At 36.3% G+C, this 21,816-nt stretch overlaps 1 protein-coding gene across 1 annotated transcript in view; it reads left to right on the top strand.

Annotated features, from left to right (window-relative positions):
- Window positions 1-21,816, top strand: part of olf186-M (Ki-ras-induced actin-interacting protein-IP3R-interacting domain olf186-M) — a 238,910-nt gene that overhangs the window by 96,593 nt on the left and 120,501 nt on the right. Inside the window, exon 5 of the mRNA XM_090402727.1 lies at window positions 19,116-19,179. Within this exon, the coding sequence (XP_090258853.1) occupies window positions 19,116-19,179 (64 nt within the window). The remainder of the gene's footprint in view (window positions 1-19,115; window positions 19,180-21,816) is intronic.

The raw sequence follows: 21,816 nt of genomic DNA, 5'->3' as shown, positions 1-21,816 counted from the left end.
AAATCACGGGCATCCAGTAGATGCCAGTGATTTGCTCACCTGTTGACCTTTAGTCTGGTGGAGTTAATCCCAAGATGGATGCAAGCAGTTATCTTAGCTACTAGGTAGGTGATCATGTAATGTTTTGGCTCAGAGTATATATTCCAAAAAAAGTGTTCTATCCTAATTACTGTGACTGCATGTTTGGGATAGTTCCAATGTAACACACACATTTTACTGTTCAGCTGTATTCAAATTTGTGTCATTGTTCTTCATATCACATTGATGTTTTATGAGATGTAACACAAATTATTTGTTAATGTTATTAGCTAATTAATTAATATTATTATTACTGTAAACCCTATGGAGTCACAGACTCATCTGGGAGGTCCCTTTTGTCATACAAACAGCTGATCACAATGTTCTTTAAACACATCCAAATTCTCTGCAGACATCATGCTCTCAGGCAATGCATTCCAATCATTCACACTCTCCATGCAAAAAACCTGCTTCTTACTCCCTTGCTCAACCCTCCTTATACAGCTTTCAGGGATGACCTCTTGTTCTCCTCCAATCTCCCACCATTTTATGAAAAATGTCTTCAACATTAATCCTATAACAATTCCTTGCCAACTTATATGTCTAGCATATCCACCTCTTCCTCCTATCCACTAGACTCGACAAATTGCATTATCTCAACCTTTCCTCATATTCAGTATTTCAAAGATCAGAAACTATTTTGGTCACCTCTGGCACCCCCATCCTGCCTCCAATATCTCTTCATCCTTTTTGAAAACCAGGTGACCATATCTGTGCACAATGGTCTATATGTGGCCTAATCAGTTCAATGGAACCAAAATCTCCTTACTTCTGTAAATTGGTGTCCTCCACATCATTGCCAGAATTTGTTGTGTTGTCCACAATTTTGTCGATATATCCACTAAATTTTAGATCCTTATCCACCATCATCCCATTCTTATTTCCTCCATCTCCAACAATATATCCCACCAAGAGTAAATTCTACATCCCATCTTTATTTTCCAAATTTTAAAACCTTCCATTTCACAACATTGAACTAGCATCCCCTGTACCCATTCACTCAGTCTATTCAAGTCTTCTTAAGGCCACAACATCTGCTCTACTCCTCATAGTTAGTCCCAACTTTGCATCATCTGCAATCAACTGTATATCCCCATTCAAATCTTTCCCAATATCATTAACATAATATTATTATTATGTTAATTAGTTTTATTCTATTGCTGTTTATATAGATATAGAGGTTTAAACAGCAGTAGTTCTATAACAAACTCTGAGGCACCCCACTACTGATTTTACTTTTCTGGGATATTGCTTCCCCATACACAACTTGTTGATATCTATCAGACAGTCAATCTCCAATTCAATGCACTAGTCTAATATACAACCCCCATCTGTTTTAGTTTGACTATCAACCATGTAGTAATCTATCAAAAGCATTTTCAAAATCTACGTATACTACTGTGTATCCATCTTCCACATCCAAGGTTGCTGTCACCTTATTGTAATAAGTAAGCAGATTACTAAAACATGACCTCCCTTTAGCACATCTGTGCTCCATCAATGAGAATACCATTATTGTCAACTGAATTCTGGATCGTGATTCGCACCAGCCTCTTTCAACACATTAACCACAACACCTGACATATAGATTGACTTATAATTGAATGTTTGAATTCTGTCACCTCCTTTATGAAGTGCTACAATCTTACCTTTCTTCCGCTCCTTTGAAACTTGTCCCAATGTAAGACTTATATTAAACAAATATGTCAAGGCAGATGTCAACTCCCTGGCACATTCCTGCAAAATATGCAGTGATGTATCATCAAGTCCCACAGCCTTATTAATATCAAGTTTGCTTAATTCTCCATATACCTCTTCCTCATTCACAGTCAGTCTCCTCCTCATCATCCACTTCTCTCAAACTCTCCATGATGTCACATTCACAAGAATGAAAGACCTTTATGAACTGCTCATTAAATATCTCGGCTATATCCTTTGTAGTAGTTGTCCTTATACCATTTTCTTCAATCAGTGCCATCCTGCTATAATCTTTTTTGCTGACTACATATCAAAAGAACTCCCTAAGATTTTTTTTTTTTTTTTGGCTTCATTAGCTAACTACTGCTCATACTGAACTTTTGTTATCCTTACCAACTGAATCACCCTTCTTGCCTATTCTTTGTATTTTTCATGGAATTGATTACCACTCCTCTTATGTTGCCTCCTAATGCCTTTTGTTTCTCTATATTGCATGCTTAATCTCTTCATTCATCCATTTCTCACCTACCTTATTTAACCTTCTGACCTTTGAAATACATTTAGACATTGCTTCTACTCAGTGGTGAGCTATGGAAATTTTAACAAAGGGCTCACATCATCGAGCAAAAAAAAAAGGGGGGGGGGCTAATTTAGCCCTTATAATACTTATATATTGTGACTGTAGAGCTTCTGACATGATAATTCCTGTAGGATATCAATCATTATGCTAGATCTTTTAAAAATTCCAAATTGAGAAGTCGGTTTAAAAAGCCCTTATATTAATTGTTTGATGCAAAATGCTTGCATAAAGCTGGGTAATTTCTCCACACAGCAAGAGCCATTCGTAAACTGCAAGCTGCTCATCGTGGTCTGAACACAGCCGATCTTTAAAATTTCGATACCAAGGCCTTTTGCAATTTTATTTAATTCTCGTTGATTTTTTGGTGATTAATGATAAAAAAACATATAATTTATCCAGAAATATTTCAAAATGATTTATTTCTTTAATGTTTTTTTATCGAATCATCTAATGCTAATTGTAAATGATCAGCTACGAAATGCCAAATCACAATGTTGGGAAATCTTTGTAGAAGTTTGATTGCAACACCTGATTTGTTTCCTAACATTACATTAGCTCCATCAGAACAAAATGCAATGAGATGATTTTTTAAATAGTTATCAGAAAATCCGTAAGAATTTAAAGTAGAGCAATAACAGTAGCATGTATACATTCCGTGGTGGAATTTTTTAGTTCTACAAGATTATTAAACAAGGGGTTCGCAAATTTGAGAAAAATTTAACAAAGGGCTCGCATGAGCCCCTTATAGCTCACCACTGCTTCTACTAGATAGTTCTTGAATATCTCCCAGACAGCATTGATCTCCTTTCCACCCAACCTCATTCCATGCTACAACTGCAAGCTGTCTCCTGAGCTTTTCATAATCACCAGCCTTGTAATTCCAAATATACCCTTTCCTCACAGAAGTCCTCATATTAGTGGCATATATGTTTTATATAGACAGAGAGGCAACATAGTAGAAACATAAAAGTTAGTATGAGGTCCTTAGATCATAAATATAAGTGAGCTATTACAGCTTATGGCAGAATTTGAAGTCATTTCTGGAAATTGGCTGAAGATGTGTTTAGGAAGCATGAGGTCCATATTCTTTTCATGACTCTTTGTAGGAGCACTAATAATAACCAAATAATTAATATAATTCACCAAGGAATTCTGTGAGCTACTTTTGGCAATTGTGCAGTATGCCCTCTGAATATCAGCTTCCTCTTAACCAACACTCCCAAATCTCTTAGCCTTTATCAGTTTACTGTAGTAGATTTTCCTCAGCGAAGTATAGTGTCATCTTTTCTTGCTCACAATCGTTTCCTCACAAAATGTATAACTATATTTGTACATTAAATCTTATCCTTTATCCGTAGTGTCAGCATGTTTAAATCATATTTCAGGATCTCCAAATCATCTTGATTAATTACTCTACCCAGATTTGTATCACCAGCAAACTACTGAATGTTTCCTTTTAAGTCATTTCCTGTATCAATGTACAAATGAAATAGCAGTGATTGAAGCATACGACCCTGCTAATCATCTGGTTTCTACTGAATTGTATTCGTCCATTCTTCCACAATTTTTTTCCTTTGGGCAGGGGGGAGGGATAATGGATAGATACCATGCCCATTTGTGCCAATTGGTTCCATGTGGTACTCTTTCAGTTTCTGCAAAGTACAACATTATCATCTTGTAGCCATTCCCTTTATCCACCCCATCTGACACTGTTATAAAAAAAAAGTACATAACTGATGCATGAACTACCCTTCACAAAGCTTGTGCTGTATCCATAGATTATCATATTCTTATTGACCCATTCCTGAATTTTGCCTTTGATTAACTTCTATATTATCTTTTTATTATTATTATTATTATGACACCTCCAGGGAGTCCAAAGGCTCATCAAAGGAGGGCATCTATTCTACAACTCTTTTCACCACTCAATTCCACCAACTACAACTAACTGCAAATATACCATCCGCCACCACCACCACCACTAGTATTTCCACAGACAATGAGAAACATCCATGCCCTCAGTGGGATTCGAATCCACAACCTTTTGGCTTGAGAGCAGATACGCTAACCACCAGGCCAGCAACTTTACCACAACTCCTTAGATACTGATTGGTCTCTAGTTCACTGCCTCTGTCTTTGAGTCTCCCTAATCCAATGGAACTATTTCACCATCCTTTACTTCTTAAGGAGCATTCTACTGAAATTTAAGTTAAATAGGTTAGTCGGAGGCAATTAGAGGCTATAATAATGCTACTCAGTAATATTGCTAGACTTTGCAAAAGCATTTGACAAGATTTCACATTAGTGCAGATGGGAATGGATATAAATCTAATGATTTGGTTTAGAGGGTGGCTGATGGACAAATATCAAAGAGTTTATGGATGAGTTGAGATGGCAGGTGACTAGTGGTGTAGAACAGGGCTCAATACCTGATCCTCTGTTGTTTAATTTGTATATCAATGATATAGGAAATGATTTGACAGAAAATATTCAGTTGTTTGTTGGCAATGCTAAACTGGGAAGAGCAATGGTGAAAGAAGTAATACAGGGATCCTGCAGGAAAACTTAAATAAACAGACTAGCAGAACGGGCAAAGAAAAATGGCTGCCGGTTTAATGTGACCAAGTGTGTAAGTTAATGCACTTTGGGAAGAGATCAGAAGTTGTGAGCCATATTGATGGAACTGAACTGCAAGAAACTGATGAGGCCAGGGACTTGGGTGTGATTGTAGTCAGGAAGTTGAAGTCTAGAGGGCATATTGCAAAGCCAACCAAAAGAGCATATCAGATTACATGGTTGTTGAAGATCACACAATCATAGAGAGAGAGAGAGAGATTATTGTTTCTATATATAAGGCTTTAATAAGGCCACATCTGGACTACTGCACATAGATCTGGACTCCTGGATCCTGTGGTGACGAATCTGGAGAGGATCCAGAGGCAAGTGTCAAGGATTGTAGCAGGTTTATGGGATGCTTCCTATGAGAATAGATTGATGGTCTGTAGGCTTCAAAAATTAACTGACAGATGAAAAGGAGGAGACATGATGGAAGTATTTAGTTATTAAAGATATTTTATATGAAGACTTTGTTCAGTACAACTTCTAATGGTGACCCTTGTTCTCTCCCTTCTTGTCATGTACTGAAGGGAGAAGTTGAATATAAGAGTGTAGTTAGCAAGGATGTCAGGACTATATTTTTTGCTTGGAGGGTTTCCAGAGGTGGTTGTGGGTGCTTCATCAGTGAATGAGTTTAAGGAGAAGTATGATAGGAATTATGTGAATGATGGCTAGTATGTGAATAAATGGATCTCTCATGATGAGTCTTCTGACTTCATAAAGATATCTGTATAATAATAATAATATCATATTCAAATCCATATTTACATTGAGATTCTGCAATATCTCAAGCATTTAAATTTATTTACCCCTTAATTTTATTGCATCAATCCTTGCAGTATCTCCACATGTATGGTAGATCATTGTGTAATGATCACCCAGTAATTCAGCCCTACCATCAGCACTCATTGAAGTTTTCCTCCCATACTCATTAAATCTATCTTTATCATGTAGCAAAACATCCAAGGCTAAAGGAAATTCCAGAATTAATTTTTTTTGCTCATCTGATTTTGCCTTCCTTATCATGTTGGTCATCCTTCTTGTCTGTGCCTTGTACTGCACATGAACTTCTGTTGATCACCATTCTCCAATATAAGGAGAATGGTGATCAACAGAAGTTCATATGCAGTACAAGGCATAGACAAGAAGGATGATCGGCATGGTAAGGAAGGCAAAATCAGATGAGCAAAAAAAATTAATTCTGGAATTTCCTTTAGCCTTGGATGTTTTGCTACATGAGAAAGATAGATATAATGATAAATGATAAAATTACTATGGGAGGAAAACTTTAATAAAACATTAACCTGGTAACAACCCTTTACCAACTTAAATGTTTCAATCATATCTGTTCCTCCTATTCACAAGGCTTTTACAGACTGCATTCCCTCAGTCTGTCCTCATATCCTACATCCTGAAGACCAGTTACAACCTTAGTCAGTCTTTTCCTGATCACCATGAAAACCAGAGGACCAAATCTGTGCACAATAATACATCTGATCAAGGCCTTAACCACGCTACCGGCCAGGATGTATATATACGTCCAAGTTTCCATGGATATGAAGTGCATATTAAAACTAGAATACCATTGATATTACATTAATATATGATGGATACGAAGTATGAGGATGCGTAATGACTGGTAAGGTGGTTAAATGAGGAAGTCGGAACCTATTTATTTCTACAAATTAGTCCTCTGCATTATTGGCATAATCTGATGTTATGTCTTCACAAATCATGCAATGTGACATTTGAATTTCAGATCCTTGGCCAGCACCATTCCAAGGTCCCTTATCTCCTCAACATCCTCCAAAATTTCCCTGCAAGTCTATATTTTGCATCCTGTTGTTGCCTACTAAATTTCAGAACCTTACACTTGGCAACATTGAATCAACAGTTCCATACTGTTGCCACTCATGCAATCTATTCAAGTCCTCCTGTAAGTGCACAGCATCTGCTTGATTCCTCATCACTCTTCTGAGTTTTGCAAACATTTGTATATCACCAGTTAAACCTATCCCAATATCATTAATATACACATCAAATGACAATAGTCTCAAACTAATCTTTGCAGCAGACCACTAGTGACTGTCCACTGCCCCTCCTCCCATTCACAACTTGCTAACACCTGTCTGATAGCTATTCACCTATCCAACTCACTAGTCTATCATCCAATTCCATTTGCTTAGTTTAATAACCGACTTGTGGTGTGCCAGTCTATCTAAGCACACCATTGTATATGCATTTTTAACAAACCCACGCTGACAAGCTCAAAGAATACCACTGTTATTAACCAACTTTTGTATCTTATATCTCACCAACCTCTCCAATACCTTAACTACTACTCCACATATACAAGAATGGCCTATAATTTTTGCCTTAGCCACATCACCACCTTTATGAAGTGGAGCAATTTTGCCTTCCTTCCACTCCTTTGGCATTTTTGCTATTGCAAAACTTGTTAAACAGGTAGGCCAAGGCCATTCTTTAAGACATACAGGATATGTATGTCTAGCTTACTTAACTCTTCATATACCTCTTGCTTGCTTGCTCACCATTAAGTCTTCTCTCATTTCATTTTCTACACTTTCTGCTCATGCAGTGTGATATGTCGATTTCACTCTGAGGATGAACTCCTCACTGTACACCTCGGCTGTGTCCTCTGCAGCAGTCACCAATCTCCCACTTTTATCCATTAACATCATCTTACCATAATTATTTTTCCTCCTCCTTGTCACATATTAATAAAACTTACAAAGTTTTTTTTTTTTTTTTTTCCTGATTTGCTAATTTCTGCTCATGCTGTGCTTTTGTTGTTCTTTCAAATCAAACTAAGTCACTCTCCCGGCCTGCTCGTTATATTCTTCGTGCAACTGATTATTACCATTTTCATCTTGTACTGCTCCCAAAGTGCCTTTTCTTCTCCAGATTTCATGCTTAATCCCCTCGTTCATCCATTTTACACTTGACCTTATTCAGCCTTTCGACCTTTGGAATACATTCACACATTGATGCTGTTATGTATTTCCTTGTCAGTTCTCAAGCAGCATTTATTTCCTTACTGCTCATCTACTCATTCCATGCCATATCTCCAAGCTGTCTCCCAAGTTTGTCATAATCACCAGCCTTGTACTTTCACATATATCCTTTTCTTGCAGAGTTCTTTATATGATTAGCAACAACTTGTGATCTCCAACAATTTTTTGCTCATTTTTTTGCTACTCTTGCTTAATACTACTCATAATCCAACTAACTCTTATATGATCCTCCTGACTCTGGATATGCAATCTGATCTCCATGCACTGCTAACATTCCTTGCCTTGTAGGTTCTTATGCTGCAAGCTGGCTCAAAGCTTTTCATAATTATATGCCTTATCGTTTCTCATGTATCCCTTCTTAACTGAAAACCCTGCATGTTTGGCAACCTTCCAAGTCAAGACTTGCATAATCACATCCCTACTCAGAGATAATATGACTCTCTTGGTTATTGACAGATAAGCTTAAAAAAAAACTGGGATTGTGGATTTTTGCGTGTTTTATACCTAATGTTTCTCTTATTAAATTTCAAAATTTGTAGTGAACTGTGACAAAATGGTGGTATGATCGAGTCTCGCATGCTATGCATTGCAAAAATCAGATGTAATTAACATCGTTGATTTTCTTGAAAATGAGTGCAGCGTGTATACATGGAAGAATAGGGAGAATATGTTTGTAGAGAGAGAGAGAGACTAAAAGAGGTGAGAGAAGGTATGGATATGTCAAAAGTGTGATATTTTGTTGGACTATGAGTTATTAGTAAATGCAAAACTGACTGATGGAACAAAAGTAAGTGTAATTGTGGAAGCAAAAGGCTATGTAAATTGTGGAACAAAAGTGAGCAAAACTGTAGAAGTGAAGGAAAGTAGAAATGAGGAAACAAAAGAAATGAATGACACTGCAGGGGCAACAAATAATACGGTTGCCAGGATACAAGATTTGAAGAATGAGTTGATTAAAATGAAAAATGGGATGAAGAATATGCATAGTAAGGTTAAACGTTTGGTGGGCAGAATGAAAGTATGCAAAAGGATAGAATGAATTAAGTGGAGAACAAGAGGTGACGAATGACTCGAGAGTAGCAGTATGTGGAGGTTCCATTATTAGAGGTGTGGTAAATGAGCAGGCCCACAAAGTCTGTTTTCCAGAATGAAGAATTAGCTGGATAATTGATGCACTGGATGTGAAAAGTAAGTGAGCAAGAGACTTAGTGTTGGGGGAAACAAATGATTTCATTTGACATAATGAAAATGTAAGGATGGATATCAGGAGGTTATTGAGAGATATGATTTTGTACAAATGCGAGAGGGTTGCATTTAAATGCTTTCCTTTAGTGTTACACGGTGATCAGCATTCATTTCAGACAAATTATGGAGACTACAACTGTTAGAAATAATTACTTTAATTTCCCTACATTTCAACTTTCAGATGGCAACCTTAATGTGGAGTATACACATATATATAGAGACAAGCTATATTACATTTCAAACAGTATTCCAAAGAGATAATGATTTGATCAACTATTGTTCCACTGGCCTGATCTCTAGTGCAAAAAAAAAACTCATCAAAGCTATATGCTATTTATAACACCATTAGAGAACAAATTCATATAGATAGTTTTATTACAGCAAACGTTACTTAAATATAAAGAGCCAATAGGCTTCATTTTGGCGATATAAACATTATTTAAATTAAGGGGATATTAATCCCACATTGTTTTAAAACCGAATAAGAAACTCAAAGATTGGAATCAGAGAATTTCATGCCAAGTTTGTACTACATACTAGGACTACTTGCATTAGCTCATGCTAGTAATCGCCGATACTTTTATAGTTTATTACACTATATTCGGCATGAAACTCTCTGATTCCAATCTTTGAGTTTCTTATTCGGTTTTAAAACAATGTGGGATTTAATATCCCCTTAATTTAAATAATGTTTATTTGTTTATATTGCCGAAATAAAGCCTATTGGCTCTTTATATTTAAGTAACTTAATGGGTGCACCTTTTTGACAACTCGTATAGCAGAGTATATAAGTTCTTTTCGCTATACCCTTTGGTATTAATTTGGTCTAGCTACTCACTGATGAAGCCTCAATAAAGGCTGAAACCGGTCTGGGTAGTGACCTCCCACCATAATGTAATAACAGCATACATTTCCTAGGAAATGTGTTTTTACATAATGGGAAATACCAAGAGTAGCGATCAGAACTTTACCCTTTGTTGCGAGTTGCCCGAGTTTGTACTACGTACAAACTACTTGCATTAGCTCACGCTAGTAATCGCCGATACTTTTATAGTTTATTATACTATATTCGGCGTGAAACTCTCTGACAGAAAAAGTGGTGTGATAGTGATGGTTACTTCTTTTACATGCTGTGTAAAAAGAGGTAATATTTCATTTCATTCTTCCATACATATCTATAATTCTCCTTATTTCACTTCACATGCACTTCATCTATTGCCTCATCTTCACCAACTCTGCTTTTGACTTGAATCACTTTCTTACTACCATTCATGCTTACTAATTTGTCAGTGGCACTCTTTTTTTTTTTCATGATGCATTTTATCCTCATTATCTTATCATCGATTGGCCTCTATTTTCTCTCTGTTAGTCTCACATACTATATTACTATCACTCTTGCTTGCTTCTGTACCTACGTTCATGATCTCCCATTCTGCCTTTGGTGCTGCTAATCACATCAAAGATGCCTTGCAGTCCATGAGCATATCACGCTTCCTACATATCTATATTTGCTCATTTCTCTTCTTTAACCTCTCCATGTAGACATCCTCAATATCTCCCCGTGTATACTTCTTACATTCACAACACAATGCCAGTTTCAAAAAATCCACACTGCTCACGTTTTTATTTTTCTTGCTGATCTTGCTGACCACTACTGTGCCCAGATCTGGGTCCTGGGTTTATTCTTGATGGGAAGGAGGTAGAGAGGATCCAGAGGCAGGTGACCAAGATGGTAGCTGGTCTGTGGAATGAACCTTACAAGAACAGGTTGAAGATCTGTAGATTACAGAAATTGGTTCATAGGCAGAAAAGGGATGATATGATTGAAACATTCAAATTACTGAGGGGTCTTTACAAGATTAATTCAGAGGAAATTTTTCAGAATAGATCTGGTGGTGGGAGAACTAGGGGCCATCCATGGAAACTAAGCGAGAGTGTAGTTAGCGAGGGTGTTAGAACTAGGTTTTTTATTTTTTACTTGGAAAGTAATGAATGAGTGGAATAAGCTGCCAGAGTCTGTTGTGGGTGCCATGACTGTGAATGAATTCAAAGCAAAGTATGATAGATACTGTGCAAATGATGAATAGTTGTTCTTGATATGTTTGGGGCCTCCCTCGATCAGTCTAAGGACTCCTTGGAGTTGCCTGTAATAATAATAATCTACATACTGAACTTTAGCCTTGCTACCATTGTCTCAGATCAACAGATACACTGAAGTTAATTAACCTCCCTGCTGGCTGAAGTGAATAAAATACATAAATCACCTTTGAATTTTTCAAAGATCAAGACATGAGCAGCTTTCTACCTTTTATCATGTAATTACCGTACTCTGCTGTTAATTCCTTAAAGCAATTGTAGAGTCACTAATGGATTAACTCTAGTTTAGCAACCTTTGTATCTCCTTGACTTAAAATATACTTTATTATTATTATTATTATTATTATCCCACCTCCATGGAGTCAGAGACTCATCATGGGGAGGTAGACACTATTGCATACAATGCTCATCCAACCTTGCCTTAAACTGATTCAATGTGTCCACATTCACACTCAGACAATACATTTCACTCACTATTCATTCTCCCTACAAAGAACCTTCTCCTCACACCCTTCTTATACAGTTTCCAGCGATGGCCTCTTGTTCTGTACATTCCCCTCCCATTCTATGAAAAATCTCTTCCATGTCAACCTGATAACATCCCTGACCAGCTTATATGTCTTCCCTCCTCCTATTCATGAGACTTTGCGATTTACATTCTCTCAATCTGTCTTCGTACTCTACATTCCAAAGACCACTGACCACCTTTGGGAATCTTTGCACCCTTTCTAACATTCTCATCACCATGAAAACCTGGTAACTAAATTTGTGCACGATAATCCATATGAGGTCTGATCAAGGCCTTATACAATGGAATCATAACCTCCTTATTTCTGCATATCAGGGTCTTCTGCATCATTGCCATTATTCGATGTGATATCTTCACAACTTGGTCAATGTGGCCCGTGAATTTCAGGTCTTTGTCTACAACCACTCCCAAATCTCTCATCTCCTCTATCTCCTTTAACTTTTCTCCACCAAGTGTATACTTTGCATCTCATTGTTGCTTACCAAATTTCAAAGCCTTACATTTTGCAACATTGAATGCATGGTTCCACTTACCTGCCCATTCATGCAATCTATTCAAGTCCTCCTTTTTGGACATAACATCTGCTTGACTCTGCATTGCTCTCCTCAATATTGCATCATCTGCAAACAGTTGCATATCACTAGTTAAACCCATCCCAATATCATTAATATACAAATTGAGCAACAATGATCCCAAAACTAAACCATGCAGCACACCACTAGTGGCCTTTCTCTTTCAGGATGCTGCACCCCCATATAAAACTTTCTGATACCTATCTGACAGCCAGTCACTGATCCAACTTGGAAGTCTGTTATACAATCCCATCTGTTTCAATTTATTTAACAGCTTGTCGTGTGATAGTCTATCAAAAGCATTTGCAAAATATAAGTACACCACTGCATATGCTTCTCCCTGGTCCAAAGTATTTGTCTCCTTATTATAGTACATAAGTAAGTCAGTAAGACATGATCTCTCTTTAACAAACCCATGTTGATAACCACAGAGAATACTGCTGTTATCAGTCCATTTCTGTATCCTACTTCTCACCAATCTCTCTAGTACCTATACAGATTGGCCTATAATTTTCATCGCATACAGGACCTATAATTTGTAGCCACAGCCTTATCGCCACCTTTAATGCAGTGAAACAATTTTACCTTCCTTCCACTCCCTTGTAATCTGTGCTGTTGTATGAATGTTATTAAGCAGACATGCCAATGCTACTGCCAATCCCCTTAAGATGGACAGGTAGTGATATATCATCAAATCCTAATGCCTTACTATCATGAAGATTATTCCCTCAATTACCTCCTGCTCACTCACAATTAAGCCATCCTCTCTTATGCCCTCCCTCATGATTCCATCCTGATGAGGATGGAACACTCTTATAAAATGATCACTGAATATTTCAACAATGTCTTTTGCAGCAGTTACCACTCTACCATTTTCATCCATTGACATCGTTTTATCATAATTATTCTTCCTTCTAATTGCCACATATTTAAAAAAAAAAAAAAAAAAAAAAAAAAAAACTAGAGTTTTTCTTTCTCTGATTTGCCAATTTCTGCTCATAAAGCACTTTTGTTGTCCTTACAGAGTCACTCTTCTGACTTATTCTTTATACTTTTCATGTAACTGATTATTACCAATATTTATCTTGTACTCCCTCCAAAGTGCCTTCTTCCAGATTTTATGCTTAAGCCCCTCATTCATCCATTTTACACCTACCTTATTCAGTCTTCGTGTGTAGAGGCTTAAGTGCTGTGAGGACATCATGTTGGAGGCTTAATGGATTTTTTACAACACTCAAAAAGAATTAAAATAGAATTTAATACTTCCTATATTTCGTCCTAGTCACTAGGACATCTATGGGGATTACAAAAACAGTTAATGTAACATACACACAAATAATAAACAATACTGAGCCCAACCACGTGGGTGACACTAAAGTCCTATCTAGTTGGAGCGTCCTCTAAGGGCAGTAGTAGGTGGCCTGGAATGTAAGGTGGGACCTCTGGTGATCATAGAAATATTAAATTCTATTTTAATTCTTTTTGAGTGTTGTAAAAAATCCATTAAGCCTCCAACATAACTTATTCAGTCTTTTGACCTCTGGAATACATTCACACATTGATGCTGTTATGTATTTCTTTGTCAGTTCCCAAGCAGCATTTTTACCTTACTGCTCAACTCCTCATTCTGTGCTATAGCTCCAAGCTGTCTTCTAAGCTTGTCATAATCCCCAGCCTTTGTACTTTCACATATATTCTTTCCTGACAGAAGTCTGCATATGGCTAGCCACAACCCAGGCAATCACTTCATGATCACTCTCACCAACTGGAGAAAAGTGCAGAACCCCACTCACAATTACATCCTCTGATGAAATGATCAGATCTAAAACTCTCAATCCTCATGTGCGCGCCTTTACATGCCACCTGAAATAGTTATCTCTCAAGAACCCGAAATTCATTTTCCTTATTCCCAAATGCCATCTCTTCATTCCAATCTATACCGCCATAATTAAAGTTGCCCATAATAATTACCCTTCTTTTGTTCACTAATTCGAGTTGTTTATACATTTCTTCATCACCACCCACCATATTCTTTAGCCTATAGCAACATCCAACCAGATATGTTTTCCAATCATCCTCCCATTTACACCACACTGCCTTTTAACCATTGCCACTATTTCCCTCTTTCATGTCTACCTTATGTAGACATAATTTCCCTGTTATCATAGGCAGCACTCTCCATCCCTTCTTGTCCTTCTTGAAAAATACTGTATCTTTCCATTTCTATTATTGTTAGGATATCATCTTCATTTAGCCATGTTTCACTTATTCCAACGATTTTGAGGTGAATAAACAAAATCGGTGACAACACCATTTCATCTCCCTTATTTCTGATAGTTCTGGCATTTGTAAACAAACACAGCAGTTCATTTTTAGGCCTATAACCCATTTTATCCAATCTATTTATTGATTGTGATTTCCTCACCACACCTTCCCTTACCCATTCACCTTTAATCACTGCTTACCACATATATATCTGCTCAGTCTCAACTTTGTGATATCAGAAATGGAAAGAGAGCTACAGGAAAACCAAAGAGACTGTAGAAGGATGAAATTAAAGGGATGGCAGGAACTCAGTGTCATAGAAAGGCTCAAGACAGGAATGATTGGAGGATTTTTGAGGAGGCCATTGCCCAGCAGTGGACAGAAAATATGATGATGATGTTCATTATACCATAATTTTTCTATTTACTTTATCAAAAGATTTCTCATAATCTATAAAGACTAAATGCGTCTCCAAATTAAATTCATGTCTTCTTAGATACTTTGTTTTACAGTTGTTTTCCATATTCTCGCCCTATTCAAATCTCATCTATTCACATTCATTCAGATCCCATTTAAATCCAATGTATCAAAGGATTCTGATAACTGGTGCATGATAAGTTGATAATTAAATTGTGGGATTGGATAATAGAATGGCGTGTTGGGTTGGAGATTGGCTATCTGATAGGTATCAGCAAGTCGTGTATGGGGAAACAATATTCTAGAAAAGTTTAGTGGTGTGCTTCAAGGGTCTTTTTAGGGCCGTTGCTGTTTAACCTGTGTGTTAATGATATTGAGGAAGATTTGAATGGGATATTCAGTTGTTTGCAGATGATGCAAAGTTGGGAGTAGAGCAGATGTTGTAGCTTTACAAGAAGACTTGAATAAGCTGAGTGAATAGGCATAGGATTGGGGTTACCAGTTCAATGTTGCAAAGTGTAAGGTTTTAAACTTCGGAAAACCAAAATGGAATGTAAAATATACATTTGGTGAGGATATAGTGGAGGAAATGAGAGATATAGAGTGATGATGTATAGAGACCTAAAATTCAGAGGACATGTTGCTAAAATTGTGAGAAAAAAACAACAAATTCTAGCAATGATGTGGAGGACACTGAGAAGTAAGGAGATTTATAGTCCCTAATGTATAAGGCCTTCATTAGGGAATCCTTTCTTTTAAGCTTACACGGTGATCCGAATGCATTTTTTGAAAATTATGGAGACAACTACCGTGTTTGAATAAAAACTTTAGTTTAATATAACTAAAATCTACATTCAACGTTTTGACCTTTATGTCAAGGTCATAATCTGGAGCATACAACTATAAACAGTATATAGATAGATATTTGTTGTTGCGCCCAATGTATTTCTACAACCAACAGATAACACTAGTAATAGGACTCTAGCGTTGATGTATAATTTTTTTTTTTTTCACCAGAGGTCAGGCCAACAATTGTTGTAGCAGTTGGTCAGTATCTTTAACAAACCAGTTTGATTGTAGTGTAGCTTGTTTTCTGTGTATAGTTGTATGCTCCAGATGATGACCTTGACATAAAAGTCGAAACGTCGAATGTAGATTTCAGTTATATTAAACCAAAGTTTTTATTCAAACACGGTAGTTGTCTCCATAATTTTCAAAAAATGCATCGGATCACCATGTAAGCTTAAAAGAAAGGATTCAGATCATCCATAGAAATAATACCCACAAGCGCTGCAATCGTTATGGTAAGCTAAAGATACATATTTCCCTCTTGATCAATCGGCTGACCTTTTTAAAAAGATGCAGAGACAATAACCTTATTCCTATCCCCCCCCCAATAACACTATTCCCCCAATCGCTAACTTCTCCATGGAAACCTTTGAGCAAAGGGCTCTTGATTCCACCACGCTAAGACCGACAGTCTGGCTTAGATACGTTGATGACGTGTTCACGATCTGGCCGCACGGGCAACAAACACTAAACACATTCCTTAGCCACCTGAACAAACAACACGAATGCATAAAATTTACCATCGAAATCGAAAATCAAAATTCGCTCCCGTTCCTAGACACACTAGTCACACGTCTTCCTTCACGGTCTACCGAAAACCGACACACACTGGCCAATACATACATGCTAATTCATACCACCACCCATCACAAAAATATGGAGTCATTAACACCCTTAAAAACAGAGGTACAACAATTTGCTCTAACCAACAAGCCTTGAAACAAGAACTAAAAATCATCAGCGACACATTCATAAATAATGGCTATAACAAAAATATTATTAATAAAATATTCCATAAAACAACAACAAAAACGAATCTAGATTACAGTAAAACCATAGCCATCCCATACATTAAAGGGTTATCAGAAAAAATCAACAGAATCCTACAACATTATAACCTCAATACCACCTTTAAACCACCCACTAAACTTAAAACCATATTCAACTCCTCTAAGGATCCTCTCTTCCCTTTAGCAGATCCTGGAGTCTATTGCATCCCCTGCACCTGTAACATACCGTACATTGGTGAAACAGGATGGACAATCCCTATATGCAAGAAAGAACACATTAGACACACATTAAATATAACCATTATGGTGAAGCAAGCCTCTCAGACCACGCAATCAACATCTTACACCAAATCAACTGGAAAAGCACCCGCTCTTCACACAACACAAAAACCTGGTATTAAAGGAAATTTAAGGGAGCCTGCAAAATCCTGATAAACCACCCAAATATCAACAACAAAGATGGCAGGAAAATTCCAAGGATCTGGATGGCACACATTCAGCCTACCTAATATATAAGATCCAGCATAAGTCGGGACTCTAGTCCAGCCAATCTTCTGCTAGTATTAGAAACCATTCCATACCAACTGGCTAGAATGTACAAGTATAATCATAATGTTAATATATGTATATAGATAGATACTTGTTGTTGCACCCAATGTATTTCTACAACCAACAGATAACACTAATAATAGGACTATCGTTGATGTATATATATATATATTTTTTTTTTTTTTTCACCAGAGGTCAGGCCAACAATTGTTGTAGCGGTTGGTCAGTATCTTTAACAAACCAGTTTGATTGTAGTATAGCTTGTTTTCTGTGTATAGTTGTATGCTCCAGATGATAACCTTGACATAAAGGTCGAAACGGTAGTTGTCTCCATAATTTAAAAAAAATGCATTCATTAGGGAATGTTTGAAGGAGGAGAGAAAGATATGATAGAGACATATAAGTTGGTAAGGAACTTCTATTAGATTAATGTTGATGATGTCAACATAGAATAGTTGGAGATGTCAGAAGAACAAGAGGTCATCTCTGGAAGCTGTGTTAGGAGGATGTGTGGAAGGAAGTGAGAAGCAGAGGTTGTTTGCATAGAATGGTGAGTAATTGGAATGTGGTGCCTGCAGATAATGTAAATGTATTTAAGGCACAGTATGATAAGCTGTGTGTGTGACCAGACCTCATACAATGAGTCTTTGACTCTTTGGAGGTCTGAAGATGATGATAATAATGATAAATATCTTATATCTTTACATGATCTTCCATGTCTAAAACCACTTTGTTCTTCTGACAATAGATTTTTTGCAGTAGTTTTAAGTATTTCAAAGTTTTACTATATATTTTGTAACCTGTATTCAAGCTAGTCCTTTATAATAGAGTCTCTAGTTCATTTAGTGTCAGTGTTGGTCTTTAGTTGAAAAAAAACCTGAGTTCAAATCCCATCTCGATTGCAGTGAACCATTATCAGGACTTTTCACCTGAAGGTGAGTTAGCCAGTCTCATATGGAGGTGGGAGAGTTTTTCTCTTCTGGAAACACAGGTTTTTCATCCCACAAAGAAAGGCAAACTGTCCAAAGGACTACAATGTAGTATACAGAACCAAAGATCATCTAGGAATAAGGATTAATCACCCTATTCTCTCGATGTGGTTTCAGAAGTCTGCATACTAAAGTGCGACTCTGTTACTTAAGTTTAAAGCAAGAAGGAATAGGAAAGATTCCTCTATAATTTCCACTGTCATCTGTATCCCCTTAATCTGAATAACTGTGTTAGACTTTTGCAGGAAATATTTTAAATGCATATATAAGCTTCTCAATATTGGTTCTATTTACTATTTTTTTTTATATAGTTCATAACGAATGTCTGGGATCTTTATAATATCCTTTATATTCCTGATATGTTATGTTCTGCTAAATGATATATATATAAAAGCACTCCTGTTTTAGGATTTTTTCTCCCTTCCAAACCCAGTTATTTGAAGAATTTCATTCATGTAATAAATTTCCTACCATTCTGTGTACTCTTATCATTATTCTTTGAAATGTGATATAATAATGTATATTAATGAAAATTTGATTGAAGCTTTCTGAAGCATACTTACTGTTATACCTCTGTATTTCATAGCTTTCTCCTGCAGAATGTACAGATGGTGAAGTTTCTCATGCCACTTCAGTAAACTCTTGTGCAGGTAAATTATATTTAAATTTAGTTGATTGATATTTTTAATATTTATGATACTAGTAGCAAGACATCATTTAAAAATATATAGCAGGAGTAGCCAACTGCGCATCCTTTTGGAGTTGAAATAATTCCAGTAAGACTTAGAAGTGTCGCAACCTTTGACCAGTGCGATGGTATGGAAGTAAATGAGTGTATGCATGCCGAGATTGTAACAAGCTTGTAAGAACTGCTTTGACTAATTCCATACCTGATTTTAAGTAGCTTACTAAGAAAAATGGATACAAGGAAGGTGAATCTACTAGTAAATAAGTAACTAAAATTATTGTGTTTCAGCTTTAAAATTATTCTAATTGTTCAAAGTAAACGTCATTTAATGTGTTTCGAATTAAACTTTTTTTATTGTAGTAATTTTTATTAAACCTGTTTTTCTCTCTTTTTTGTTGTATCCTCTTTTCTTTTTATTTATTTTTTCCAGTTAGATCGTGAAGAGCCGCATGCGGCTCATGAGCCACGTTGTGGCCACCCCTGATATATATAGGGTATATTAGTTTACTGGCATTTATTTTATTTTTTAACAATCTAGCAGTTTATAGTTTTTTGAATCATAATAAACATAAAGTAGTATACTGGATATTAATATTAAAATCATTGCTTTACTCTCAGAGAATAGTCTACTCTGGATGTTTAAGTCCATAACAATGAAAATCAAATCATGTGTTACTTTGAAGATTTTTCATAAGACAACAGATAAACTAAGCAGATATTTTAATACTAATATTCTTTTAGTTACTGAAGTATTCTCAATGTTACAGCATTACCAAGGTAATCATTTTTGCATTATTGTACAGAAATGAATAAAAATTCAATGTTTAAGCCAGTGTTCTGTTGGCTGTACCTTCTAGGTGCATCCAGGGAGAAGCCAGTATTGTTATTCATGACTTCAGTTGAGTATTGAAGACATTGCCAAGAGCTTTAGACACCACAAAATCTACTAGACCACACCATAACTCATTTACTCTCTGCACTCTCAATATTCTCATGCATTTACCACTCTGTGGGAGAGAGATGCTTCTCACTCTTACTTACTGCTCCCTTGTGTAACTTTAATCTATTAAACTCCACCAAACAGCTTAAATGTCTTAGCAATATTACCTCTTTGTCTCTTAGCTACCAAACTGCTGATTATGTGCTCTAACATTATAATCAGTGTGCCATGGTCTGATGTCATTTTTGTTATCCAGCTTTGCATCCTCTCTGAAGATTTTTCGTTCTTTTCAAATCTTGGTAGCCTGCTCTGAGCACAGCAGTTTAGATACTATGACTACCTCACCCTTATCTCCTGCTAGGCAACATGCTTCTGAGTATTGCAGTAGCACTTTCAGTGATCTTCACCACTTTTGCTTTATATTCCCTAAACTTCAGATTTCTATTCATGCTCACCCAAAGTCAGTTTGATTTTTGTTTTCAGTGGAGTATGACAATCTCCCAGTTATTTGCAGCCAAATTGGTTTAAATAAGGAGAGTTCTTTAGAGTATATGCAATTCCCAGGCTATGGCATGATGTAGCAGCAATGTTTACCTGGATATGGCCCATATCTTAACAATAGCTTAACATTCTAGGCATAATCTTATCATGGAAGAACATGGAATCATTAACTGATCTCTGGAAGAATAAGAAAACAGTTATAATGAGAGCTCTTAAGGGAAACTTCTGACTTAACAAAAAATTAACTCTTCTAAGACAGCGCTTCCCAAACTGTGGGCCGCGTCCCCCTTGGGGGCTGTAGGTTTTGTTGAGGGGGGCCGTGAAATAATGAAAACAAATTTAAAATGTTTTAAGACCAAGTAGATTTTTTTTATTTTAAAAGAAATGTATTTAACTTTTATTATTTATTATTTCTTTTTTGTTATTTTTTATATTTTAATGCAAAAATTCACACATTAGTGTTGGTTCACAAACTTTGCTTCCTGCGTATTTCGGTGCTTAATGAATATTAGTAAATATTGCTTATTCATATGTTTCATTTCAAAGCAGTGGTTAATTGTATTTACTTCGAATGCTCTCCAGGAAAGCTCCAAATCTTCCTGACCCTTTCATCACGCGTTCGTAATCAGAGACCGTTGATATTGACTTTATATACATATCAAAACTCGTTTTATATTATCACTGTCATCCGAGCTAGTTTTCTGTTACCAATAAAAGTTTTCGCATATACTTCACAAATGAAAAAAAGCTTAAACAAGTTCATGTGGGGAGATAGTAACTCGCTTGCAGTGGTAAACAACACCCCTCCCTAACAACTGCTATACTGCATAGGCAATAAAAACAAGTACTTTTATTATGCCAGTGAATAAGGTATGAGGAGTCTGTGTAATATATTTCTCAACAAATAGTGCAATTAGAGACAACTGGGATAAAAACACACTAATTAATGAATCGCATGTCCCCTCATACAGAAACTATGCTGTATAGACTGAAACAAAACCATATGTTGCATGGACAAACACAGTATCTAACTAAAAACTATTGTTATTAATTAGATGTGAGTTCGATTTCCCAAGGCAGCAATAAAATTCAACCGAACGTGTTGAAATTCATAAAAGTGTTAAAACTAAATAATATATATATATATATATATATATA

This window comes from Typopeltis vanoorti, chromosome 2 (assembly GCF_054136105.1).
Source record: "Typopeltis vanoorti isolate ZY-2024b chromosome 2, IOZ_Tvanoo_1.0, whole genome shotgun sequence".
Taxonomy (NCBI): Eukaryota; Metazoa; Arthropoda; class Arachnida; order Uropygi; family Thelyphonidae; genus Typopeltis; species Typopeltis vanoorti.
Note: the sequence above shows the minus strand (reverse complement) of the source record. Positions and strands in the feature narration are given on the sequence as shown.